The sequence below is a fragment of the Rhamphochromis longiceps genome, linkage group LG15, assembly GCF_057381845.1.
Source record: "Rhamphochromis longiceps isolate RC_006_pf linkage group LG15, R_longiceps_female_GT1.1, whole genome shotgun sequence".
In the NCBI taxonomy this organism is placed as follows: Eukaryota; Metazoa; Chordata; class Actinopteri; order Cichliformes; family Cichlidae; genus Rhamphochromis; species Rhamphochromis longiceps.
The window spans coordinates 10,543,389-10,570,764 of NC_140571.1; the positions used below are offsets into that span (position 1 = coordinate 10,543,389).

Consider the following 27,376-nt stretch of genomic DNA (forward strand, 5'->3'; position numbering starts at 1 on the left):
TCCTTAGCTGCTATCAGGGGGTGTCGGTCCCCCCACCAGCAACTTAATGAACCAAGACTGCTGGAAGCTGTAGGGGGACTTGCCAAAATTAAATCCCTGAGTGTATTGAGTGCAGTTAATGCGGCTATAATATAATTTAGTGTATTTACCTGCACTCTAGTAAATATTGTATCTTTTTTTTTGTATGCCCTGTGCTACTGCAGTCGAGCCCTAATACATCTTCTCCCAAGCTGTCGGTATAATAAAGTAATCTTTGTCCGAAGTGACAAATGTGTCCGTCACTCAGCTGTAGTGACACCTAAGGTCTCCTGCATGAGCGATGGCAACTCTTTCACTGACTTCAATCTCAGTATGTAGTCCTCAATTGTGCATGTGCTCAGATGCGCGCACGCACACGCACGGTCTCGTGGATTCGCCAAACAAACACCAATTCACTAATTTGCCCCCAATAGAATGCGAGAAATGCTTTACGCTACACTGACAACTTAAGTGAAACAACGCGTTTGTGCACCGTCACACTTCGCCAGCCTGCTGCATTATGTGTGTTTAAGAATAGCCCCGTGCAGCCCAGGTATTTGTAAGTGTCAGTAGTTTGTTTGTTTGACACTCTGATGTCACGACCCCAGCTTGCTGACTGCTCACGTTCCTACCCTCTACCCCCCGCACCGCCACCCCCAGTGAAACGCCATTGTCCGACAGCACTGACCTGCACCCATCCTCCTCTCTTGCAACCCTCCCCTCCACCCCATTTATGCTCACCCTGCACTTTAGGACAGCCGCCATGCTACCCCTCCTCTCTGCACACACCCTCCTAAACCCCTGCCAAACAATGTCGAGCGGACTTATTCTTTTCCACTCCGCCATTATGTCATCCGCTGATCATTCCAGAAAGGCACGGCCCACTCCTTTAGCCCTGTTCCACCTTGGTGCGGCTGTTTCACCACCTCTGGTTCCCCAACTTTTCTGCCCGTTTGGTTCCTCCCATTTTGGTGCGCTTGCGTGTGTTTGACTGCCATCCCAGATTACAAAGTGTGTGTGTCTGTGTGTTTGTGTGTCTGTGTTGTCGAACAATGGCCAGAGTCTAATCTCCATGTCAAAACCGCTCTGCCTCCCCAGCGAGCAGTCCGCTCAGCGTTTAGTAGCGTTTTGTCCTCCTATTCTTCAAGCACCACAGAAAGAGCAGAAAGGAGGGAGGAGTGAAGGCCTGTGAGTGTGTGTGTGTGTGTGTGTGTGTGTGTGTGTGTGTATTTTTGTGTGTGTGGATGTGGGCGATGGTTTAGGGGTACAAGCTTTTCAAAATTTTGAGCTCAAGCAGTTTCAAGGAGTCTGAGCAGCAAAGCAAAAATGTTCTGTGTGTATGTGTTTTTAGGAATTAAATTACAACTTTGAGTGCAACATTTTATGGTTAGGCAAAATCCTGAGCCCCTGGTGTCCTTATCTAGTTGTATGGATGTTTAGACAGTGTGTTTTCACTGATGAGGCCAGCCGGAAAAAAGAGCTGGGAGACCCGTAGAGCTTCTTAGTAGGTTTACCTCGCCCTATTGAATCCAGCCGAGCGGCACAGATCAGATAGCCACAGTGCTTATCTCTGTCTCTCTTCCTCCTTTCCTTCTTTCTTTGCTCTTTTTCTTCTCCTTTCTTCCTGTGTGGGAGGTGCGGAAAGGGGAGGAGGATCAGAGTGTAATTGGTGAATGGGGTTAAGTACATGTTTGAGCCCCCCGCGGGCCAGGGCGCTTCAGATGATGACTTAATCGTTTTTCTGGTCAATTATGTGTTTGCGGTCTCACCCCCTCTGTTCCACCTCTCCCTCCACTCTCAGGGTTATGATAGGGGGGAGGTCTGCTCCCAGCGGGGAAGATGAACCACAGCCACACACATACACTCTCTTCCACTCCCTCTTTTCTCGCCTTGCCCCCCTCACGGCTTGCTGTCTTAGTTAATATCTCTATTATCTTCCCTCACTCCATAACCCGGGTTTCTCGCCACCTCAGATCACGCTTCAGCTCTCGTATATGAAAAGACACTGTGTCATCCTTACACTTCTTCTCCCCTCACGCTCAAATCCAACAGCTTAATTAGGTCTACAGAAGACAGCCTTGTCTTTGTAAAGTTTGCACGAAGCGTATTTGCATATTTCAAAATGTCTTTGAATTGAATTTCGTGTGAAGCAGTCTTCCTAAAACGTGCTAAACCCTCCCTCATCTCTTATTCCAGTTTAACCGCTGCATAACCTCCCAGCTGATAAAGTGGTTCAGCAACTTCCGGGAGTTCTACTACATTCAGATGGAGAAGTTTGCCCGGCAGTCCATCAATGACGGAGTCACCGGAGCAGAGGAGTTGAGCGTCAGCCGAGACTGCGAGCTCTTCCGAGCCCTCAACATGCACTACAACAAGGCCAACGACTTTGAGGTAAACACCAGCCAGGTTTCAGCGATTCTGTGCACGCCACACCGTAAAAACTGCACATGCTCCTAAGGAGGAACTGAGTACACATGCCGCCCTTATGAGCAGAAAAAAAAAAACTGCTGAATTTCACCTGATACCTGGTGATGTAGGCGGGTACTGTGACACCGTGTCCTCTCTGACACTGTCTCACTGCAACTGTCCTCAATGCTGAGTTCAAGTGTCTTATACATCCTGTGACACCGTGCTGTAATGCACAGTATAAGGTAGCTTTTGCGCCATCACATAAAGCCCAGAGTGTTTTTGTTTGTGACGGTGCATTTTCTCAGGGTTTGTGTGAAGGGAAAGTTCCGAATCACCAGATCGGAAGATCCGTGTTTTTCACTCCAGTCTTCGTGAGAAACTCATCTAATGAGGAAGAAGCCTCGCTGACAACTTAACAGTTTTGCATTTATCGTTGTTAATTTCCTCTCGGGAGGGCGCCTGTGTGTGTGTCTGCAGGTTTGTTTCTGAAAAACGACATTTTACTTCCCCGTATTCATTTACCTGTCACTGTGGCGTGACGTTTATGTGTGTATCTTCTAGCGTATTGCAATCATAAATTCTCAGCAGGCAACTTCACCTTTAATGTGTTTCATTTCTCTCACTTCTCCTTTTGCCTACCTTCGTGCGTGTGTGGCGGTGTGTGTATGATGTTTCAGGATCACCCGAACTCTCTCAATGTCAGCTGACAAAAGACCTTTTAAAAGCTTGTTTTAAGATGGCCCTGAAGAGAGTTGGATTTGGGGTGTGTGCGCGCATGTGTGTGTGTATGCAGGTGAGCACTCGTGTTTGTGTATTTGTTATAGAGAGATTGAGCCTGTGTATGCGAGGGTTTTGTTGTTGCTGCATTTCCCAGTGTCCTGTTCACCTCGAAGGGTACGGCCGTCCCTTGGACCGGCCTGGCATGCTGGCAAAGCACTTCTCCAGCATATGTGTGTGTGTGTGTGTGTGTGTGTGTCACTTTGAGGGGGGAAAAATCTCACTGTTATCAAGGTTAAGCGTCCTACTGTTTTAGTGAGGGGAAGGGGAGAGAAAGAGAGTGAGAGGGGGGTAAGGGGGAAGAGGGAGATGGATAGATAGGGGATAGAGGGTGAGAGCTTAGAGACAAAGGAGAAAGCGATGAAGGGAGGGATGGAAAAAGGGAATTGAGGGGCGAATGGAAAGGGGAGAAAGAAGGGTGGAAGGAGAGATGGGGGGGAGAAAGAGAGATGACGTGCAGGAGCGAAGTGCCCTTGCGAGCAGTGGGAGTTTTGCAAGCACTCACATTTAAAGTGCCTCACTCTCTTTCTCTGTGTTTCCGTCTATCTCTCTCTGTCATTATTTGTCCACTGGGGCTCTTCTATGTGCACCCAAACACACACACACACGCAGTTCCCCACATCCATCTTCAACCCTCTTAAGGGAGGCTTTGAAAGAGTGTAGCAGGCACTTGTATATATATGAGGTCTTAATATGGCAAAAGGCCATCAGAGCAAAACAGAAGGAAAGTCCTTCTATTCAACTGCTCGTGAGGAGCGCAGAAATTATTGCGTGAGTCAGTAAGACTCGGGTCTAAACTAAAACAACAGCAGCGCTTTACCTACTCTGACAGGACAATGGTAAGGATTTTATTTTATTTTATGTCTTTATTGTGTTCTAATCATTAAGGGTTCTTTTTTTCCCTTAAATTTGATATTTTCCAGAAGACTGCTTCAGCTTTCATATCAAATTATGCTCTCCCTGTGAGGAATCACCTGACACCCCTAACAGGAAATGGAAGTCCCTTTTGGGAAACGAGCTACCAAAAAACACCCCACTCCAGAAATTTGCTGGGTGTACAGTCAGGCCGACAGAGATCTTTTAAAAGATGCTCTATGCAGAATGATATATATTAATTATATAGTTGCTCATATGTGGACTGCACATTAATACTACTAATGGCTTAAACTAGTAAAGGTTGGCTGAAGATGGAGTTTAAATTTCAAGTAGGTTTGGCTTTTTGGCTTTTAATGTAAGTAAATTTGAAAAATGTAACTAAGTGAACCTGTAAACACACACAGCGTACAAGCTCACACTACAAATGGCACCATACATACAAAACACACGAAATGACATTCTTGGATAGGTTTGCGTGACTCACGTAATCTCCATGACTGGAGTTTGCAAATCCTAAAAAACTATGCACGCAACATCCAGTGAATATCCCGTACTTGCCCACACAGCGTTCACATGCCACCCCCTCCCCCGACAAAACCCCTTGTTTCTGAAGCATAAATTAGATGAGGCACCTTTTAGACAAGACTATCATTCTTCTCCTGGAACCAGGAAGTTACTGTTGAAACAGGCTTAAGGGGAACAGCCTATTTGCATACATAAATGTAAAAATTTGCAAGAAGACAGACAGAGAGGAAAAGAGTGAGAGAGGCCAGGTGAATAAGTCTTCTGTTGGCCGAGGAGTTGCAGCGGTGGAGGAGGGTGGGAAGGTGTTTTGCATATTAAGGTTTTTTTGTTTTTTTTTTTGCTGGGCAGGTGTCTGAGAGATACAGGAGCTGATTAGAGTTTAGCACAAGGAAAATTTGCCCAGCCATGCAAATTCTAACCCCCCTGACAAACCAACCGCCTTGGTGAGCACGAAGACTCTGCGTGCAAGAGTGTTAGTGTGTGGCTTTCGGTGCACATGTGTGGGTGTTATTAATGTGTGTGTGAGTGTGTGTGTGTGTGTGTGTGTGTGTGTGAGTGCGGGTGCGTGGGTTGTGTGTTTTTTGCTTTTTGATGTTTGTGTGGGAATGATGTGTTTTTGTGTATTACATATGTGCGCGGACACATTTGTTATGTTTTTTTTCCCGTCTTATGTGTGTGTGTGTGTGTGTGTGTGTGTGTGTGTGTGTGTGTGTGTGTGTGTGTGTGTGTGTGTGAGTCATAGAGGTAATGTGGAGATGGAAATGTACTGGATGTGTATCAGGATGCCCCCAAGGCCCTTTTCTGTGGATCTCTCCCCTTTCTCCTCCACCTCCTCCTCCTCTTCCTCCCCTACCTGCCTGCACCACCACTTGAAACAGGAGCCTACGCAGATTCAGCAAGCACACACACACACACACACACACACACACACACACACACACACACACACTGAGTTTTTCCTTTGCCAGATTCTGCATCATCAAAGTTCCATCCACCTTGGTGGCGTCTTTGGAATGAATATGTCCTCTGTTTCAGTGATCGCACACTGAAACACACATTAACACACACACACACACGTCTGTGGCCTTTCTTGTTTGATGCTAATCTGCTCTGTCACTGTGCTGGCCTAAAACGCTCCCCATCTCCCTCCCAGCTTCTCTTTTGTCGCGATTGTTTCCCCTTTTCCTTTCATATCCCTCCTCCCTCATTCCCTCTCGTCGTTCTCTCTTCCTTCTGTTCCCTCCCTCCTTTCATTCTTTCATCCTTCTTTTTTGCATGTCTTCCGTTATTCCCCCCCCCTATTAGGAAGTTTTAATGGCATAATTGTCACATTCCTTCTGGCACAATGAACACCAGCAGTAATTAAAGAGCTTGCCGTTAATTATCTAGACCCCGGCTCTACTTTCCTCTTTTCTCAAACCCCCCTCCTGATCCCCTCTCTTCTTCTCTTTCTTCTCCGCTTCTCATTCGCTCTGTCCATCGCCATCAAAGTCTTCCGAAACACACCCGGCCTCCCAAAGCCTTGACTTTGAGCGAGCAGCGCTTTCATGTGAGGACTCAAGTGAAAATTCTCACTTAGTGTCCTTTTTCTTTTTACTCTGCAGCCCCTCTGCCTGTCTTTGAACCTCCAATGACAACACACATCATCTTTCATAAGACAGGAATGTGTGTGACCTGGTAATGGGTTAGAGACAGCGGGGGGAGAGAAAGAGTTTGAGGGTCTCATAAAGAGGCAGTTTTATGATGGCTCTGGGAAACTCTCAGATTTCCATAAGGCAGCCTAGGCCAAGTTTTCTCTGTCAGTGACCACTCCTCCCACAGAGGGCACACACACATACACACACCTGGGCGCTTAAAGAGGAAGTCCCTGTGATCTCTATGTGAGAGGGAGGTACCAGCAAAGGCGGTGAGAAGCCCCCGTCTGCATACACACACCCGGGTATCATGTGTCCTCCCTTATCAGCTGCTCTTTTTTCTATTGCAAAGATGTTTCACTCCTTTTCTCTCTCTTCCCCTTTTGTCCGTCTGTCATCTCTCTATTTGAATTGATAACATCCTGCCATGGAGATTCTCTGCTGTGTTTTTATTTGTTTCTTAAAGCTAAGGGACAAAACTTTCTTTAGTCCATCCTCTTCTTCCTTTCCCCAACTTCTCCTCCCAGCGTCTCCCTCCTTCCCGTGCTCTGAGTGTCTCTCCATCCATTACCAGAGCCACAGAGAGCTGAGAGCAGATGCTGTCTGTCCAACCGCCGTGCCCCATAGCATTGTGTGCTTCACCTCTCCTTCCCCCCGCTCTCCCTCGTTCCTCCTCTTCACGTCCCTCTCGGGGCTCCATTTGTTCTCCACCCAGAGAGGCTAATGTCTGTTTTCTCCTCCTCCTGCCGCCACTGTTGCTTATCCCCTCCCCGTCTTGCACTCCTTCATTTCTGACCCCCTTTTTTCCCCCTATTCCTTCACCACATACGCTACGGTGTGTTTGTGTGTGTCTGTGGGGCTCGGAGGTGGGATGGGGTGGCATTGACCGCATTTGACCTCAGGGAATTTGAGGTGAAAAGGTCAGAGTCACTGCATTGGATGCACAGTGACGCAAACAAGTATAAACATACATAAGTACCTAAAAACACAGGCTTTCACACAGGTGTAGCGCTTGTACTCAAACGGCTCTAGGGTTCTCTTTGAAAAGCGATTGAAGACAAAAGGAGGTAGAAGATGGAGCACGAGAGATGAGAAGCTGGCGGTATAGATTTAGGTTCAGACCTGCCAAAAATACAACCAGTACAATTTGCCAGTGGGTTTATGTCAACAGCACACATGCACACACACCTCCCATCGCCCTCTTCTCTCCCTCATCTCGTCTACACAGCATCTACTTTGGTTTACTTTCCTGCCTATTAAAATCTCACCTCTCCTCCTGAACATTTAAATCTGCAGAGCAATGCGTCACGCGCAGCGGCAATACGTAAAATAATCCACTCGTCTTGTGTAAACATATTCATGAATATGTTTGCCTTTTGCTTTTCAGAGAGATGATGAAAAGCCTTCGAGTTAAGGCAACGATGCTGACCTGAGGGCGGGAAATGTCTTGCGTTGTGCAATCATATTTGTTGTTTTAATAAACCTGAACTGAGTCACAGGTAGACCTTCGTAGATTCGGGCTGAGATAAATAAGACTGTGAGATGTAATAACTTGGTGACGATAACAGGCTCGAATGGTCCGTTTTCCAAAGTTTGCCGTCATAGAATTAGGGATATTACACTCTGCCGTGTCACTGGAATTGAGGTGGAAGGAATTTTGTTTGTTTGTTTGTTTGAAGCTCAAAAATCAGCATCTCCCCAAAAAGCAACAACTTTACTTACCTTTTGGATAATCTGTTCGTCAATTCTTCACTTCAATTCTGCTTTCTTACAAGCTGGCAAGATACCACCGAAAAAGAAGTGAAGACATTTGTTGTTGTGGTGCTAATTGTTCAAAGTGAGACTTGCATCAAGATTACTGTTCCCAGGTGGTATCTGCTGGCAGGAGTAAGCGCATCTACAAAATGGATCTTATTCTAACAAACCTTCAGATATCAACCCAGACCTTTACTGAACCGTGAGCGCCACTTCAAACTTGTCTCATGACTTTTGAATTTTTTTCTTACGGAGAAGACTTAGAGAAAGAAAAGAATAGAGCGTGTGATCATCTGCTTCTCGCTGAATAGCTTGGGGCTATTAAGGACCCCCGTTTGACACACCCTGACAGGTCTTTTCTTTACTGTGAAGGCTGTGTGTGTGTGTGTGTGTGTGTGTGTGTGTGTGTGTGTGTGTGTGTGTGTGTGCGCATATATGTGATTTACAGATTTATTCTGTGTTCCGATTAAATGACCGGAGCTGCGTGTAGAGCCTGGGGCAACAGGGGTAGCAAGGAATCACTTAAAGAACTACATGATCCCTTTGCTCCTTTTTCACCTGCTCGTGCACACACACACACACACACACACACACACACACACACACACACACACACACACACACCATCTTGTTGTGCTAGCTTGCTTTTTCCAACAGCGCACACCCACCTCATCCTCCTCTTCCTCTCTTCTTCTCCCCTCTGCTCCCTCCTTCTTTCGCTCCTCCTTCTGTCCCTGGTCACCTTGTGAGGGGCAGCCTGCTCTGTGGCACAGCTGCTGATTATGTCATTATTTCTGGACCATTTTGGTCTCCCTTGGTGTGTGTGTGTGTGTGTGTGTGTGTGTGTGTGTGTGTGTGTGTGTGTGTGTGTGTGTGTGAGAGAGAGAGCGAGAGAGAGAGAGGCTAATGAAGCGTGGCAAAGGGACGCATGCCAAAATGACCAGGGCGTGCATCAGAGCTGCAGATGTGTCAAAGCAACCCCCCAATATCTTACACACACACACACACACATGCACGCACACACACACTCATGCTTCCCCCACTGATGCCAGACGCTCCCTCCTTCAATCCAATCTGCAGTTTATTATTTTTCTTTCGTCTCCTGCCATCTTGCTCCTTCACTTGCCCTTCCATTCCATCTACTCCTATCCGTCCATCCATCTTCTATCCTCCCTCCTTTGCCGCACCTCCTTGCGCTCCATCCTTTATTGTTTGCCCACCCACCCACCCAACACCCTCCTTCCTCCTACCCTTCTATTCTTCCTCTCCCTCCCTCCCCCTCTTCTCCTCCTCTCCAGATGTCCTGTTCCTATCTTCCAGACTCCCTTGCTCCTTTCTTTCCCTTCTGCCTCCTGCGCTCTCAGTCTCTCAAAGCTGAGCTGACTTCCTGACCTCAGGAGGCCCTGTTACAGCGCTCAGTGACCGCCCCCCCCTCCCAGATTGGCTTCTCTCACCCATGCAAGCTGAGTCGATGAATTTTTAAGTCTCCAGACATGGGACAAACTGTGATTTCAGAGCTCCCCTGCTGTTAGCAGCTATTCTTTGTACACACCACGTTTTGTCGATTGTAGCCTTCAAATAATTGACAATTTCTTGAAACTGAAGGGACAGCAGGAGGAGAGGAAAGAAAAATTACCATTGTGGATGGGATAGGAGAGCGACTTCATCAGTGTCTTTGACCCTGGCATGCCCTTGACTCGCCAGCAGAGGTGCACCTTGAGAAAAGTCCATGTGACGCTTATGCTCGTGTCCACATAAGCACACCAGACAGCAAGATATACACACACATGTATGCACGACAGACCCTCAAGGCTCCCTGTTCTCAAGGCTATCAGTGGAGTGAGGGTGGCTGATGTTTGCTCAGCTTTGAGGCCCATTTCCCGTCCCAGCAGTCTCCTAAACGCTGGTGCAAACCTCTCCAATGAGAGATGTCAAGAATGAAATTATATTTTGGACAATGTTGCGAAAATGAAGAAAAAAATTTAACTACGGATCTTCTGTGACTTTTCCCGATTGGTCAGATTCTTCAGCTGTGGCACAATCTTATCGGATGGGAGGCTTGGGGGGCTGGGGGGGCAAGCGTGGTGAGGGGTAGGAAGAGAGGGGACATGGGTTGTGTTTGTCCAAAATGACAGTATGGACCAAGGGCTTATCAAGACCTTTGTAGATTATTGATTGGAGCAGATATGTGAGGCACGGGAGGCTTATGGGCCAGTGCATGTTCGAGGTTTGCAAACCTCTGGCTTGACTCGCTCAAATGTCAGTTTCAGCTCTTGTTTTCAGACCCTTTACTGTGTGCAAACTTTAGATTACTTAAGACACGGGTATCACAAAAATACTTATTGGATATCAGAGTCAGATAACCCCCCATCTGTGGCATTGAGTGCGCTACAAAATCTATAAATTCCACGTCTCACAAACACAAACACAGTGACCAAAAAAGCATGGGAAGTGTTGGTATTCCCAGGCTGAGTTGGGGTTAGGAATTAACCTGGCTTGCAGCGAGGGCTTATGTTGTGTCCCTGCATTTCATCCTTCAAGGCAAAAGCTTGCTAGAACACTCACTCACACTTACACACACACAAACACACGCATACAGCCTTATCTTCCAGGGTCTTGTCTTGTTTGGCTAACACTGTGCAAATAGAAGGTGCAATACATCTCCTGACAGTTCCCAAAAGCAAAGGGGAGAAACACGTTGGTCAAACAAACAGCCAACCCTGAGTCACCGAGAGAGAAGAGATTTCTCAGGCTTTACCGAAACACATGCGAAAGACACAGGCCCGTGCACGCGCGCACACACACACACACACACACACACACGCACACAGAGTGTGTAACAGTAGCCTTTATTTTGAGGGCTTGGGCCTCTGGCTACCTTTTTAAACGTTTGTCTAAGCAGTCTTAAGATGAGGGCTGCTGCTCGAGTGAATAGCTCCCAGCAAGCCGTCCACAGGCTCCTATTGTCCTCCGTCATATTTTATTATCTCATCAAAAAGCAGGAAATCCGATTCCCTCTCTCTGAAAAAGAGCTTATCCTTCTGTCTCAAAGCAACCTGTCACGAGTGAGAGAGAGATGGACAGAATGGGGAGAGAGTGTCGTGGGGGAGAGGGGGCAGCCATTGAAAAAGACTGATTTACCGCCTTAGTGCTATCAACCCTACTTTCCTTTTTCTTCCACCCTGCCTTTCTCCTTGATTAGAAGGCCCCCTAACACCAAGCACAATGTAAATGTCAGGGTATTGCAGCCTTATCATCTTTGCCGATTCTTTCCACCCCTTTTCCCACTCCGTCTTCCGCTTTTCATATTGTGTTACACAGGGCGAGAGCATTCATTTTCATGAGAGCTCTTTATTGGTTGATTTTTGAATGCTTTGCCGCTGCCTGCCGCACGCGTTTGCCAGCCAAAATTCAACATGAGCAAGACAAGAAAGTTTACCCCTTCCGTGTTTTGCTAGTCCAAATTAAAGGCATTACATTTAAGCTTACTTTTTTACTCCACTTTTGAAAAATGGACCAAAAGTCAAAGAGAAAAGGTTCGTTTTCAGATTTAGCCTGCTTGGCAATAGATTCACTCTCAGTCACCTTGTTTGCCTTTTCCAGGCGTCACTCCTCTCACTCACTCACACACACACACACACACACACACACACACACACACACACACACACACACACGCACACACACACACACACCTCCACATCCTTCCCTTTCCACCACCTCGCTGCCTCTTTCCATCCATCCCTCTCTCCTCCCTCTCTGTTTGTACATCTGTCCTTTAATTTTGGGCTCTGCTGAGAAGTTGTTAAAAACCCCTATGAAATATGTATGAAGGATTGTGAGCCACGCGATTGGCCCCATTTACCGGACAGCCGAGCGAATGAACGGCCACACTGGATAATCCCCCACAATGCCTCTGGAACAAAGGCCCAACAGCTGACCCTAGAGAGACATAGAAAGATGAAGAGGGAGGGAGGGAGGCAGTGAGGCGGTTTGGGGGGGGGGGGTTAGAATTGGACAAGGTGGAAGGGGGTGCAAACAGTTTAGGCTCACTGCTGGTCAGGAGGAAGCTCAGTCACACACACACACAACTCACATGTACTCGCAAAACAAAGGCTTGTGGGACAGGAATAACTCCCTTGTTCTGTTGCGCCGCTCTCTCTCCTTAGACTCTTCTCGGCCCCTCCTTCTCTCGCCATCTCTCCCTCCCTCCCATTCTCACTCTCTCAGTCAAGAGGATCTGAAATACCAATACCCTTTTCTCCTTGACATTGCTTTCTCCTTGCAGTCAGCATTTTGCTGTCCTTTTATAGTCAAAACGTCAGGAGAAATTCCATGCAGGAATATTCTTAGTAATGCGGCACTCCCTGCATCTAACACCAGGGCGCTACGCGGCACCGTCCCGTTAGCGAGGTCTTTCGGGAAAAGTGCACGCGGGCATACACACACACACACTTACTGTAGCTGGCCTCAAAGCGGGGTCATTGTGCCAGTATTCCGTGAACGACAAGCAGCCCAAACAATGAATTATATCCACTTTTATCCCACCAGACGGGAATTCAATATTTGGGGAATTGGGTTATCTTTCGTTTTTTTCCTTTCCCTCTCTCTCTCTCTCTCTCTCTGTCAAACACACACAGACACACAGTGCACAAGCTCCTTATTCACAACTCACCTTTTCACTTGAGTAGTGGACAGACACACACACACCAACCAGACACACAGGCATCTTAGCCTTCATTCATCACCCCGAGGGGGGTTGGTAGCTGTCCCATGTGTGTTTAAGTGCATATGTGTGTGGTTGAAGAGGCCTGTCGGTGTGTGTGGGTCCTTGTCCATCGGTGTGTGTGTTCCAGTGGCCACTAACCTTGCTGTGTCCTGACACTCCTGATGAGTATCTGCAGGACACTGGAGGAGAGGAGTGGAGTACGCACTGTCAGGCATTTGGGCAGGCTGCTGCTGTATGTGTGTGAGACAATATGTGTTTGTGTGTGTGAGCATCGAGGGAGGCGGGCAGGCAGACAGTCAGCATTATCCAAGCAGGTGACCCCTGAAGGCTGCGTCGCCCTGGAGCTCTGAGTCGAGGAAAGAGACTCAGCCAAATACACCAGGGTACCCGGTGCGTGAGTGTGTATGTGTGTGTGCGTGCGTGCAGCGAGCATTATGTAGAGCTCTGTCACAGTACAGGATGTGTCATCTCCTTGGCACAAGGAGGTGTGTCCGCTGGTGTGTGTGCTCACACCAGCATAAGCGTGTGTGTCTGTGTGTGACAGAGTGTTGGCTTGGGGGAAGGTGTCACAGATCTTTGCCAGACTAATCATCTCCATGGTGTCGGTGAGCGCTGCTGTCAGGGACACTAAAGAGGCAGCGTGTCTCCCCGTTCCCAAAGCATTTAGTACTTCCTCTTTCGCCAGCACCTCTCTGTCGCTCTTCAGCTCCGCTCTCTTGTTTGGTCGCAGATTTACAGTGGGACTCATAAACATGTCACGCCCGCCACGCTGCTGGTGGAAGGTGGGGGAAGTGGGAGGTGTGAGAAACCTGAGAATTCGCAAGAAGTGACTTTTCTCAGGCCAACACCTCAACCGGCGTTTAAGGAAGTAGCGACTCAAGAGACAGGAGATTTATGGTTTTACATCCACTTTGAAAATATGAACATATTCTACAACTGGGGGGGGCGAAGACTGTCGCTGTTTGGGAAAGTTGGTTTGGGTTTTGGCAGTCGGTCAAGTTTCGTTCCCATTTTCCTCAGTATTCAGTGGTCGAAACACTTTTAGGGTTGGCATTATAACGAAGTGCCTTAAAATCAAACCACTACAACGGTGCTTTTGTGTCAAGTGACATAAAGGACGCAAACTTTGCAGTGAGACTTAAAATACCTTAAAATAGGATTTCCTCCGTGTACTCCTCACATCTGTTTACACAATTGCTCATTCCTTCCTTTCTGTGTTCGCGAAGGTCCCTGATCGTTTCCTGGAGGTGGCAGAAATCACACTGCGAGAGTTCTTCAATGCCATCGTGGCCGGCAAAGACGTGGACCCGTCCTGGAAGAAGGCCATCTACAAGGTCATCTGCAAACTGGACAGCGAGGTCCCAGAGATCTTTAAGTCCCCAAACTGTCTCCAAGAGCTTCTACATGAGTAAATTTCACCTCCTCCTCCTCTTCCTCCTTGCTTACCGCTTTGCGCTTTCTTTGTTTTTCTGATTTCATAGAATTTCAAAATTATATTATGATTTGTTTTTTTCCCTTTTCTTCAACTTTACTTTTGATTTCCTGTTTTTTTTTCTTGTTTGTTTGTTTTTATTTTTATTTTATTTTTTTTGAATGTATGAAAGTTATGGAGTAGCATTCCCAATCTAAAGCCCCTTGTGGCAGTTCCTAAATGACCTAGCTATTGTGTTCTTGTTCTTATATTATGCTGGTTATTATATGTTTTGTTTTTCTATGACTCTGAATTGAAGAGGCTCTGATCTTATTGGGTGTTTTTATTTTTATTTTCTTGGACCGTGTGAACACTCTGTTTGGCCTGTTCTGTGATCAACACTAACGGCGCCCTCCATGTGTGGAAAGAGTTCCCGAGTTCCCATTTATACTGCTAAGAACATAGGCTGGGTTCCCTGAAGACTTGACTCGTGGCACCCACAGAGGCCCCTCCAATTCGGGGGGTATCCATGTGAACTGCCCCACCCTACCCCCTCTTTCCCTAATACAAAGTGGGTGCCTAATAGACTGTGCTATTGAAGATGTCCCTAACAGGACAGGCACATGCACACATGCACACAAAAAGCAAGGCCTAGTGAGGTTGTTGACTGGACTAAAACTGGACTTTTGGTACTGGTCTGTGAGACTTGGACCAGTTTCAAATAGCTACTGAGCTCTACCATTTTTCTTTTTTTTTTTTTTTTGAAGTGTGTTTTCCCTGCAAATAGGGGCATTGTGTTTATTGGGTGTACATTATTATTTTTGATTACTATTCTTATTGTTGTTGTTTATGATTATTATTTGTCACTACTGCTTGCTGAAGATTGGCACTTCAAGATTTGTTTGTCCCTTGATGCCGTTGCTGAAAGAAATAAATTATTGCTATGAATATTATTCCAAAAGATTTTTAGATTCTGAAGTATTTCCCCCCTCCTCCTCCTCCACCTTCCTCATTCCCCATTTTCCTTCTCCTTACTCACTTTCCTCAGTTTGTTCATCACTGGCGTGGACTTTGGTTTTGTTTTGTTTGTTTCGCTGTTTGGTTGCTGGGGCAACTTTGCTGGATTTGGATTTTATTCCAGGGAATTTATTAGAGTGGGCTTCTCTATTCACCTGTAGTGACAAGCTCATCCTGCACAGGATCAGTCCAGTAATGATGCTAAAAATAACCAACATAGTCTAAAGAAACATGAAGTAAATAAGAAGTATTTGGTAAAAGTGTGTTTTCTTGATTTACTATAGCTGTTCCACCTTTGAAAACTAATCTGCTCCCCCTTAAAGAGCACTTCTTCATCTAATAACAAAATATTTTTCTACGTCTGTGTTCTGAATTAGTGAACATACATAATAAGTGCAAGTCTGATTTTTTGTTTTGTTTTGTTTTTAATTTTTATAGCACTAAACAGCTCACGTGAAAGAAGTTAACATATTTACACTGCTGGCTCTTAATGTGGTTAGCTTATATATGGTGTAAATGGCATTATGAAGTTACTTTAATAGCAGTCGATACTTGAATATATCAAAACCTGAAGTACCGGTTTGTTAACTGAACAGACGTGAAGATAAAAGGAATCTATTGAGGCTGATAAACAGCTGTTTATTAATTCTGCCTCAAGTAGAACTTACCCTGATGACAACACACACACACACACACACACACACACACAATGCTCCTTCCCTCTATGTTCACCTGCTGCTGAGTGATTTAGCTTCTCTCTCAGTGCAACAACATGAGGTTAGAGGTGAGCACTCTTCCCCCAGGGGGTAGACGGAGAAGCTCTCAGCACTACAAAGACCAGGGACAAAGGCGCAGAGCAAGGAGCAACATGCACCTGAAGCCCTCTGCTCTGTCCTGCCGTCCCACACCGGCAGCTTTTAAGACCCAAAGTGTGTCTCTGTTCAAGCCACTGTGCCCAGTTTGTTAAACGGCATTCCTTTCACTTTTACCTGAAGTTCTAATCCCAAATTTTTTCACTTGAGCTGAACTTCTATATGTACTGTTTTTGATTTGTTTTTTACCTTCACCCATCCTCTCAGGCTGTTAAGATTTTACGAAGCAGTAAGTATTAGATATTAGATGACCTTTTTGAAGAGGTAAGTTTGAAGCAATGAGTGGACTTTGATATTTTGCTTGGTGCGTGCGAGCTAGCTGGTGATCTCACCTTGCGACATTGGCTTATAGTGTGTCTGTGTGTGCGGCACAAAAGATCAAAAGGGGCAGGTTGCTTAACCTGCTGACTTGTCTAAGCGAGACAAAAGGCCTGACAAAAGAAGGCAGAGAAAGACAGAGAGCTACTCCCTTCATTATGTCCCCCTTCTCTTCCCCGGACAGTGTTCTTCTTAAGATCCGGAGCCCTGAGAGAGCGAGCGGCGCACATTTCTCACTGAAGGATGGGCTAGGCCCTGCATGTCTCAGTCTCAAAGCACCAGCCAAGGGCTCTAAAGCGCCACAGACAAAGGATAAAGAAAGGAAAGGACACTTTTATCTGATGCGCAGATTATTATCGTTCCATGCCCTCTCCCTTCCTGCAACTCCACCCTAAACTTAAAGAGTTCCTGCGTCTAAAAAGATTAATTCAGGATAATGAAGAACTTGTGTGCAAAAAAAAAAAAAGGAAAAAAAAAAGAATAAATAAATAAAATAAGGATTAGCAAGACCTTAACGCCGTGTTGAGAATATTTTTGTCAGGTTTTGTTTTCTGGGGTCGTTTAATTTTTAGGATAACATTATTGAAATGCATATATAGCCTTTTTTTTATAATGTAAAGTATAAATCTATGGGAAAAAATATATAGTGGAAGTTCTTTGAAAGGCACTGTTAGAAACTGTTTCATAAAAGAAATCCTGAGGGTATTTTTAGTGACAGTTTTGTTGCAATCTGTATTCTGAATGAGTTGTTGGTAGATTAGGAGCAATAGTAGTAGGTTTTTTGCAGGTTTTGTGACCAGTTTTTCCTTTTGGTTTCTTTACCTTTTTTGTATTGTGCTGAATGGCTGTCTTCTGGAGATCAAAAAAAGAAAAGAAAAATAAACTTGGAATACCTTTTCAGAGTATGAAATATTGTTGTCGCTGCTGTAAATACTGTCAGGATGAAACAAAGAATAGCTGTACAGATTTTTTTTTTCTATTATCACTCAGAGTGCTAGAGAGGGGTGAGTGGTTAAAAAAGGAAAAAAAGGAGACTTCACCCACTCTCCAACTGGACTCATAAGCACTCTTCTGAAATATCCACAGAGGAGTGGGGTATTTTTTTTGGTTTGTTTGTTCCCCCCCCTCCCTCTGCCATGCCTTTAACGGGAAACGGTTTCCCATCGGCAGTGCCCTTGAAGTTGCACCAGCATTCATTTCTTTAATTTTCCGAACAGAACGATGCATCAGACGAGCGGTGGGGTAACGGTGGGGTAACGGTGATGTCACAGCGCGGCCCGTTGGCAGCCTGTGCTCTTTGTGTCATCCAAAAAAACAAGGGCAGATTTCCGCCAACGTAGCTCTAGATTTGACCCAAGAGACAGACAGGAACTCATTGTCATCAGAAGACTAGTGCCATCCATGGATGGGGAACACTGTACAGTGACAGATTAAAGGGGAAAAAAAAAAAAAAACCAGATTGCGGATTGAAGGGGAAAAAAAAAAACAGCGATTTGTACCCCCTTTTCACTGGGTTTAAAAGTTGATGAAAGTTTGGAATTTTGTGGAATTTCTGTATGCTTTGCAGTACGTGCGCATGTGTGTGTGTGCACTGTATATGACTGCGTGTGTCTGCGTGAGAGAAAAGACCGATTATGAGAACCTGTGAACCAGTGTGTGACACAATTCTCAACACTGTGGCCCCTCCCCCACCCCTGGGAGTACCATCCTGACATGTAAATGACTCTCATTAAGCGTTTGGCAACATGTGTTTGGTGTGTGCGCATGTGTGTGTGTGTTGCGATAATTTCCTCTGATCTGTTTTCTGACCTGTTTGAAAGAGGTTTTTGTTTCTCGATGCTTTCAGTAGTAATTCCTTTTTTATTATTATCACATTGCTCCTCTTTTATTGTAAATATCAATGACGTGGACTTACAGTGATAAATACTGCCTTTGTATAACTTTAGCAATATGTTATGTAAATAATGTTTTGTTGATGCTTTTTGTATGACATTATTATTCAATTTTAGTGCAGTAATTCCAACTGGAACAGCCATGTTTTTCAGATACAGTCTGAATAGTTACACAGGTTGTAAAAATAAAACTCATGACATGGCTGCTTTTTTTTTTTTTTCCTGTTATCGGTGTCTATTTGTCTTGCAGATTTTGTGTAATTTATTGGTTTAATTTATCCTAATTTATTTGATGTTGTTTCATTTTGTTTTTTCAAACAGGGAAGGCTGTACTGCATTTGAATAAGTAGAACCAACTTAAAAGATTTTACACTTTAACGAATTTACAATTTCAAAAAAGAAAAAAAGTTAAATTGACAGAAAAGATGAGTGGGGATTTTGGCAGCTACGTGAAACTGGACAGTTAAAACAAACAAAAAAAACTGGATTTGACAGGGCAGAGGGTGGACTTGAAAGCCGAAACTAGTTTGAAGCAGTTTTGTATTTTCTCTTGAGATTTTTTCCCTTGTATTGCTTTGGCCCAGCCCAAAAACAACCAGTAGTCAAATTGCCTTTCGTGCCTTCACCCTCTATGAACTGAATGTATGTGCAGTATATATGCAAGCTTGTGCAAAATGAATAAAAAATTGAAATAAAAATGAAAAAGAGAGTGAAAAGTGGCAGCTGTTTGTGGTTTGTTTTCTGTGTTTGTGTTTAAAGCATGGGGGGGGGGGGGGATCTGACTTTATAAAGATATCTATACTTAGAAATATACATGAATGCTGTAAAAGCTGGTGCTTTCAGTGAAGAACATACTAGCAGAAATCTATTTTGTTCCGCTAGCAAGCATTTAAAAAAAGAATCATGGAAATTGAAATAATCAAGTGATCAATTTAGAAGTGCTGTGGTAATTTCAGTTAGTTTCTGTATAAGCTGATGGGTGTATAAAGCAGTTTATTGGGTTTCTGTGGCCAAAAAGCAATAGGGTTCAGCTAGTAATGGCCATAGTTGAGAGTTCTGTAATGACTAATCAGCTTCAGGGTAGCTTTTAAAATTTGAATGTAACAAATTCATTTAACCGCATGATAAAAGGGATAGGAAAACTGCAACAAAGGGGATATCTTGTCAAGAAAGACAAAAATAATAGAAGAATAGAAGAAGAATAACGGTATGATAACAGTCAAATCTTTTTTAGAGTAACAAAATGTTATGGATTATCGAAGGTACACCGTTTCATGCTGGGAAATCTGTCAGTACTTTACTGTAATTTAATGGTGAATGGTATTCGCTTGAAATTTACTACCTTGCTTCCCAGGTTTTTTGGTTATCAAAGGATCACTGGCGACAGTGCAATTTATTCTGTCCTGTTTGAGTGAATCAGAGCTGTCCTGCTCGCAGAGTGATCATTAATTAGGAGTTTGGCTGCAGAGAACCGTCCTCCCATCATAGTTTCTCTACAGGCTCCGGAGACAACTGCAGGTGCTGCCTCATCAGGCTAAATGCAACAATCGAGCACGGGCGCACACACACAGTGAAGTATTCTCCTCATTAGAAAAAAGGGTTGCAGGAAATAATTAAAGGATTTATGAAAGACTTTGTAAAGTGGGAAAAGGGGGATTATAAATGTTTAGAAAACAGTCTGAGGACCGAGCAAAGAGACAAACCTCTTGAAAGTGAATTCACAACTGAAGCTGAGGAGTCGTCGTTTTCATTATTAATCTGTGGTTATTGTCTCTGTCACGCTTTTTTTAGTAGTGAGAAATGCTGTGAAGCAGTTGCGTTTCTATTGATCGGCTAACAATCCAAAAGAAATGAAGATGAGACGCATTGTATATGTTTTTATTCAAAAATGTGTCATCATTAATGTTCATTATTTGTCCATCGGGCAATTATCCATGTAATCGTTGCAGTTTTAACCAATAAATTATGTGCGTGTGTGCGTGTTTCTTCAAATTACAATAATGTTTGGCCACAAAAAAGAGACGCTGATTAAAAAATCATTTTACAAGAAGATGCATGACTCATCCCGTTATATTTTCCCTATTTGTTAGTTTTCTAAAAATATGTGTTTGAGTTTAGGAATCACTTACGAAGAACGTGGGACTTTTTCTTTTTTTTTTAAAGGCACGGTTCGCTCTCTCTGTATCATTTTGCTTTTTTCTTATGGTGACCTCGGTTGTACTCTCCACCACGCCTGCCCGTTGCTGTTCCTTTTCTTCCTTTGTTCTTGCCTGACTGCTTTTCACTCTTTTTGCTTTGATGCTCATTTTTGGAGTTGCTTCTTTTGTGTCTTTCTTGCTTGCTTGCTTTTATTCTTTTCTCTCTCCCTCTCTCTCGTGTTCTTTTTTTCCCTCTCGTCCTCTGCCTGCCTCCCTGCGCTCGCCTTAACCGGAGGCTACAGCTCCTTAGGTTGGGCTGAGACAGCATCTTTGTACAACACCGACCGTCTGCTCTGTAATCAAATACCATCTGTCGCTACATCTGAAGACTCACTCTCTCGCTTCCTCCTCCGCGCACACACACAAGCTCGCAAGCAGGCACATGCACACACACCACATCTGTGCTTCCTACTCTTGAACATTGTGTGTGCACCTGTGTGTGTATGTGTGCGCGCATGGTTTATGTACAGTGACCCGTGTACTTACAATCATTCCACCTGATTCATTCTTGGCCTGCAGAGAGGAAGTCACTAGAGTCACTTTCCCTGCTTCCTGTTTTTTCCACTGACCCTGCTGAGGGTTCAAAGGTCATTGTCTTCAGGTATCCATGTTTGTTCTGTGTGTCAGAAAGACCTTGGCTGCCGTATCACACAGGAGATAGTGGACTTTAGCTCCTCAGTCTTAGATCAACGGCCCACTATCTCAAAGGCTGCCAGCCTTTCCCAATGTTTGTCCAATGTTTGTCCCTGCTCTGGCACACAAAACGTTGACATGGTCCCCAAGGTCCCTATCCAAGTCCCTCCTCCCTTCGTGATCACTTGTTATCACACACACTCAGGTTCAAGAACATTTTCCATTTAGTTAAGAGTGTTGTTTTAAGCTGGAAAGGCTTCTTTTAAGCTTTCATCATGCATTTAGTCTAAAAGTGTGTTTTACAGCTCTGTGGCAGCGAGGGATTTACAGCACGCCGACCCAACAACAAATAGAAGAACTTTTAGTAAATATTACCACACACAAGAGCTGACGTAATTCCCCGTACTGGGGAACCTTTGTGATGAAGAAACACAAGGACTTAGGATTTCATTTCGATTTCTTCTCTGTGCAATCCTCCTACTAATGACCAAATGAGCTGTCCACTCTTTGAAACATTTTGACACCTACTCCTGCAAAATGACTGCGGGCTAAAAGCCTGAATCGTAGAATAATTCCGTCCTTATACAGATAATGGACATTTGCCCGCATTTGTGCATCACCTTTTCTTGCTCATCTGTGCTTTTATTTGATTATTGGACCTATAATTAAACAGAAAAAATGATTCGGGTTTAATCTGAAACCATGAAAAGCGATTTCTGCAGTGCACAGATTGATGGATTCATTCTGCATGTGTTGGTGATTTAACACTGGATTTCAGCTATTGTCGATGGAGCAGCACACCGATCTGCTCCAGAGCCACTGGCAGAATCATGGGATTAACTCTGGGCTGCCCACATTTTGGCACCAGTGATGGGGACACCTAGTGGTTAGTATGCACAGTTTAGACTCACTGATTTTTTTTAAGCATGTCCCATCTTGTCCCTATTTGCGCGCTTCTGTTTATTCTTCATTCACTTATTTCTTCAATTCTTCTGCTTTCATTTTTCCTCCATGTGTGCAAATTCGTTTGTGCAATTGGAAGATTCCAGTTGGGCAGCTCATTGTGGCCTCTTTTTCCTCCCAGTCTCCCTCTCTTTCTCTCTCTCCCTGGAAGGCTTGAACGCAACTGGAGCCTCGGAGGCTCAAGAGAGGAGCCTGGGAAAGAAGGAACAAAGTGCCGTCCATCTGCAGCTATCACCACTCTGCACTTCCTCTCCTCTCTCTCCCTCTCTTTCTCCCCCTGTTCTTCCCTCCCTCGGTTACCCTCTCTTCCCTCTCCCCACTGGCCAGCGCCCCAAATTAAGACTTCAGACAAGAAAATGGGCTCAATAAAAAAGGGAGAGAAAGCGACAGAAAGAGAGAAAGAAGGAAGTCCGTAACAAGCCAAGAGGAGCAAAGCAACAAAGCCTCTGTTGTTGGATGGCAGGGCCCCACTGTCGCTCTGCGAGGAACTGTCACTGTGTCAACTTGGACCTCTTGTTGCGAGGAGCACAAACACAAACCATCAAGAATGAGCGCACAAAACACACACACACACCGACAGAAAACATGCTGCGGAGGAGACTACGCGCGTGCTTCCATAACCACAGAATAAAAATAAATAAATAAAAAGGCTGCACAAAGATATGGGATGTAAACTCAGAGACACGCACGAACAGAAAACATGCCAAGCACATACTGATCATCCAAATTAGTATAGACAGTGTAGGTGAGAAGACAGCAACTGTGAATCCCCGCAGCACCCCTTCATTTTAGCTGCCAAGAAATGTCACAGGGGGCGAAGTGAGAAGGGAGGGACTTCCCTGAAAACTGAAAGAAAAGTGAATGTTTGTGAATGTGTGCACATGTGAGAACATGTGCTAAAAGTAGCCAGTTGAAAAGAAAAAGAAAGACATTTTTATATATAAAACATATCAGCCCACTGAAGACACCCACTAAGGCCGTGAGGATGAGGTGGGTGTCCCAAGGGCAAACACCTGTTAACAGGTTTTATGAAGCACGCACACACAAACACCCAACCTTGGTAGAGTTCTCAAATAATGATGAAAGACTCCCTTTTAGATGTTTTTCTTCATTAAGAAGCTCTTTAATCACTTAAAGAAGATACGTTCACAGGGAACGTGTTTGTGTGTACATAACTGTGCATTGGGGGCAGAGATAGAAGCTGAACTGGTTTGGCTTCTTCCAGGCTAAACTGGGTCTAGTGGGTCCAAGACAGATGGCACTCGGGGCAAAGCCAGTCTGGGATCTCTCGCTCTCTCTCTCTCTCTCTCTCTCTCTCTCTCCATCACTCCCTCATACACACACACAAACACACATCTCTTTTAATAGCCATTATTGGCATCCTTTGCCTCTTCCAGATCCCTGAAACAGAAATCACAGAGCCCCATTATATTTCCTTTTGACCCATTTGGCAAGATGATGGGAGCATCGAGTGCTGGATTAAATGGAAAGCAGTTTATAATCCAGTAATTCTAATGTTTTAATTACTTAGATGAACAGGAGGTGTTTGAGCAAAGGCTAATCTCTGAGACATAAGGGTGAGAGAGAGAGAGAGAGAGAGAGAGGCAGAGAGAGAGAGAGAGAGAGAGAGAGAGAGAGAGAGAGAGAGAGAGAGAGAGAGAGAGAGAGCGCGATAAAGGGTGGGGGGGAAATTTGTCTTATTCTTTGTAATGCACACATAGGCTTGCTTATGGAATTTTAGCTGCGTATTAAAGTTCATCACCTGTTATCAACGCAGATTAAAAGATTCACAGACTTTATAATTGACATTAAGGTGAGCCCACCAGGGCTGAGGTGCGAAACCATTATCATGCTTGAACATCGCAGCGCATTTGCACACAGTCTACGTGGTTCTAGTTTTACGTTTCTAAACTACATTCACAAGTGTTTTGACTTGAGATCTGCTGTATCTTGAGCGACACCCATAGCTGTAACTGATCCCACAATTGTCTTTGATAGCCACCCCTCCTGTCAATCAAGCAGTAGGACAAAGGCTGCTAAAGCAAGGCTGATGACCTCATGCCTGGGGTCTGCTCCATACCGAAGGGGTCTTAACACCGTACAACTTGCCTTTTGTGTCTGGAGCCATTTTTCAGTACCGAGAATCGACATGCAGTATCTCTTGGGGTTCGGGATGCATGCACATACACACCCACACACACACACATCCCCTTGATCCATGGGCTGGAGCGTTGAGCCAGGAGTGAGCCTTAAGACAAGGAGTGACAACCGGGACAGCTGCAAGGGTTGGAAGCCAATCTTATTCCAATCCCCCCTTCACCCATCCCCGCTACCCCCAACCGCCACCACACACACACACACACACACACACCGTTCCACAACCACAGCCTCCAGCCAAACAAGCCATTGTTTCTGGCGAGGGCCTGTGGTATTTCATTTGTCATGAAATGGATACGGACACGGGATGACCATGAGGTTCTTTCTCCAAAAAAGAAACTGCTACCGCTACTGCTGCTGCTATGGCTGCTGAGCACCGACTGCAAACTCACCTCATCCTTAACCTTCTAGTGCAGTTTGCCCCAAGCACCTTGCTATGAACTATTAATAAACCTGCTTTTTCCAAGGTAGAAAGGTAGGGAGGGGGCGGTCCGAATGGTATTGTTTTCCAAAGGAGGATAAGAAGAAGGAAAAAGAGATAGAGTGTGGGAGGGAGGGAGGTCAGGCTATGTGGCAATGTGTTTTTATCATCCTTTATAGTCTTCACTTTCTCAGGTTTCTGAGCAGACTTTAGACAGGTTAGTCTTATGAGCCAGGTAGATCACCAAGGTCCTGGTCAGCTGTTGTCAGTCGCTGCTTAGGATGAGTTTGGTTCTGTGGGTATTATGGCAGAGGGGCGATATCAGCCCCCAAATAATTGGCCAACCTTTACACGTTCACATGGCTGCTTGATGCTAAGCTGCTAGCACATGCCACATCCCAGAGAAACTTTCAGCACGTAGTTAAGAGCAAAAAGCAGGATCTGACAGCTGAACTTCTCCAGGCATGTATGAAATCAGCAAAGATGCTATGATGTTCATCACCCTTGCAGTTCCTTCACCTTTAGGTTTCCATGTCCAAAAGAGTTCATGGACATTAAAACAATACCCCTCTATCTCCGTCAAGGGCATTCCTTGGCACAACAATAGGACCATACCCTTCCATATTTTCCTTTCCTCCCCTCCCTCCTCATTCTCCAGCCCCTCCATCAAAGAGCATTCCAGCTCCAGAGCCCCCTAAGCCCTTCACTCTGGGCCTGTCCATGTGACACGGCACGCAGACAGTCATCTTTAAGAATTGATTCACTCTGGTATCCAAAGCTAGGGAGCTTGGCTGCCAAGATACCCAGCATAGGCGCCACTCATGGGGTCCAGGTACACAACAGCTGCTCCCCAACAATAAAGGCAAAAAATGGAAGGCACTTAGGGAGAAGATGCAGCCCTAACCTCTATCCCAAGCCTGAACTGGTCACCTTGAGCCAGTTGTTGCCTGCCAGCCTTCCGAGACGACAAACCAGAATACAACTTTGAGATGAAGTTAGTGGAAGGGGGATGAATATTGAAAGGCATATATAATTCGCAAGAGAGACAAGAGAGAGCGGGCAAAAGAGGGAAGGAGAAATATTTTTATTTCCTTGGAAGAATTGCAAAGTGACAGCTGTGCGACCAAGATTGCACAGTGACACATGGAACACCATAAATAAGACAATGGCATGTTGTTTTCTTCTGAGGCACATCGTCTCGCTCGGAGGTCAAGTGAAGGAGATGCCAGCCCATTCCAGAAACCTCACACACATTATGCACACGTAGAAGTAACCTCAGGAATGCCGTGATACTACAGATATAGATCACAAATCATGCGGAAGGAGACAGGTGAGATATTACCTCACCTGAAGTGTTTCCATAAACTCCAGTGTACCAAAGCCTTGGGAAGTAGCATCACTCTTCAATCAGGTCCTGACCCACACATACTTTGATTTATGATCATACAATCTAGCACATCATCCATCATAAATAAGGGAGATTAGGTGAATAGACTGAGGCTGTGGATACAACAATTCCAGCTTTAGAGATGATGTATTGTAACTGCACAGTCTCGAAAGCTACAGCAGCAAATTAAAGGTTCAGTTTTCTGTATATTAAGGAGCAGAGCAAAGGTGAAGACAGAGAAAAGGGAAGTTAAGACAACAAAAGGAAGCGAGACAGACAAGGACAGAGGGGAACTTGGCACCGGCAGCCTTCCTGCTGAAACGGAAAGGCAGAAGTGGAAAAGCAAGAGCAGTGGAGAGTCGGGGAGAGAGGGGAATTTGCCAAAGCAGCTCGGGAGGGCCCTCATTACGATATTAAACAAGATTTAATAAGTGAGAGTGATTTGATGAGGTGATTATCCTGGCCCATTAATCAAGCAGGCTTCTAGCCTCGCTGTAATATGTCCCATCTTTCCGCATGTACCAAAGCCTCTTTAGATGCTGAGCTCCTTACTGTACTAACGCCGCTTCAGAAACACCACCAGCCTGGCAGGGAAAAAAAGGCATATTACGTCTCATCTCTCAAGCCTCTGGGTATTTTTGAGACTCGCTCATCCCTCCACCTCCCCATCCGCGCTTCTGGTGCATCTGATAAATTGAACTCCTTAACATGTGGGTCAGAAAGTAAAGTCTTATCAGAGGAAGCTAAGAGTGATAACTGGCAATGATAACGAAAAGGCATCTGTTGGCTTTAAGGCTTTTGGTTTGAGAACAGAAGTTTTACAGACTCCATTGGATTGCTGGGTTTTGAAAAGAGGTAGGGGCTTCGAGTACGCGTATACGTGTGTGTGGATGGGCTGATTCATAGAATGCTTCTCGGGAAAATAAAGTAAAACTTCCATGAGAACATGTGAGAGCAAGCACAGTCCACTGTGTATTTGCAAGTAGATCACAAAAAAAACTAATGTGACTTTGTAGAACTTGCAAAACACAACTTTTGGAGGCACTGCAGTTTCCCAAACCCCAAGAAAGTCAATTTCCAAAAGCATGTATTTAGGATTGACCCTCAAAAACCCAGTGATATAAAAACAAACCCCCAAAAAAATTGATAGTCACTCAACATTCAGACAAGGGTTGATATAAAAAACACTGACGTATCACTGATCTGGGCTGAGATCAATGACTGGTCAGTCAGCCTCATGCAGGTCTGATTGCATATTACTTATTGGATGTGCACTGCAGGCAAACCAGCACAAGAAAATTACACTGTAGCACTCAAAGCTAAAACACTAACACTAGTATGTAGTTCGCCAAAGTAAGGCACAGAGGGAAAAGCACGAAAACAT

At 45.0% G+C, this 27,376-nt stretch overlaps 1 protein-coding gene across 3 annotated transcripts in view; it reads left to right on the top strand.

The window, feature by feature from the left end:
* LOC146652138 (prospero homeobox protein 1-like) overlaps positions 1 to 18,937 on the top strand; it is a 31,684-nt gene extending 12,747 nt beyond the window's left edge. For all 3 annotated transcript variants that reach the window (XM_085381868.1, XM_085381866.1, XM_085381867.1), the window contains exons 4-5: positions 2,215 to 2,409; positions 13,950 to 18,937. In XM_085381868.1, coding sequence (XP_085237994.1) covers positions 2,215 to 2,409; positions 13,950 to 14,135 — 381 coding nt within the window. In that variant the 3' untranslated portion in view covers positions 14,136 to 18,937. The remainder of the gene's footprint in view (positions 1 to 2,214; positions 2,410 to 13,949) is intronic.
* The last annotated feature ends 8,439 nt before the right edge of the window (positions 18,938 to 27,376 follow it).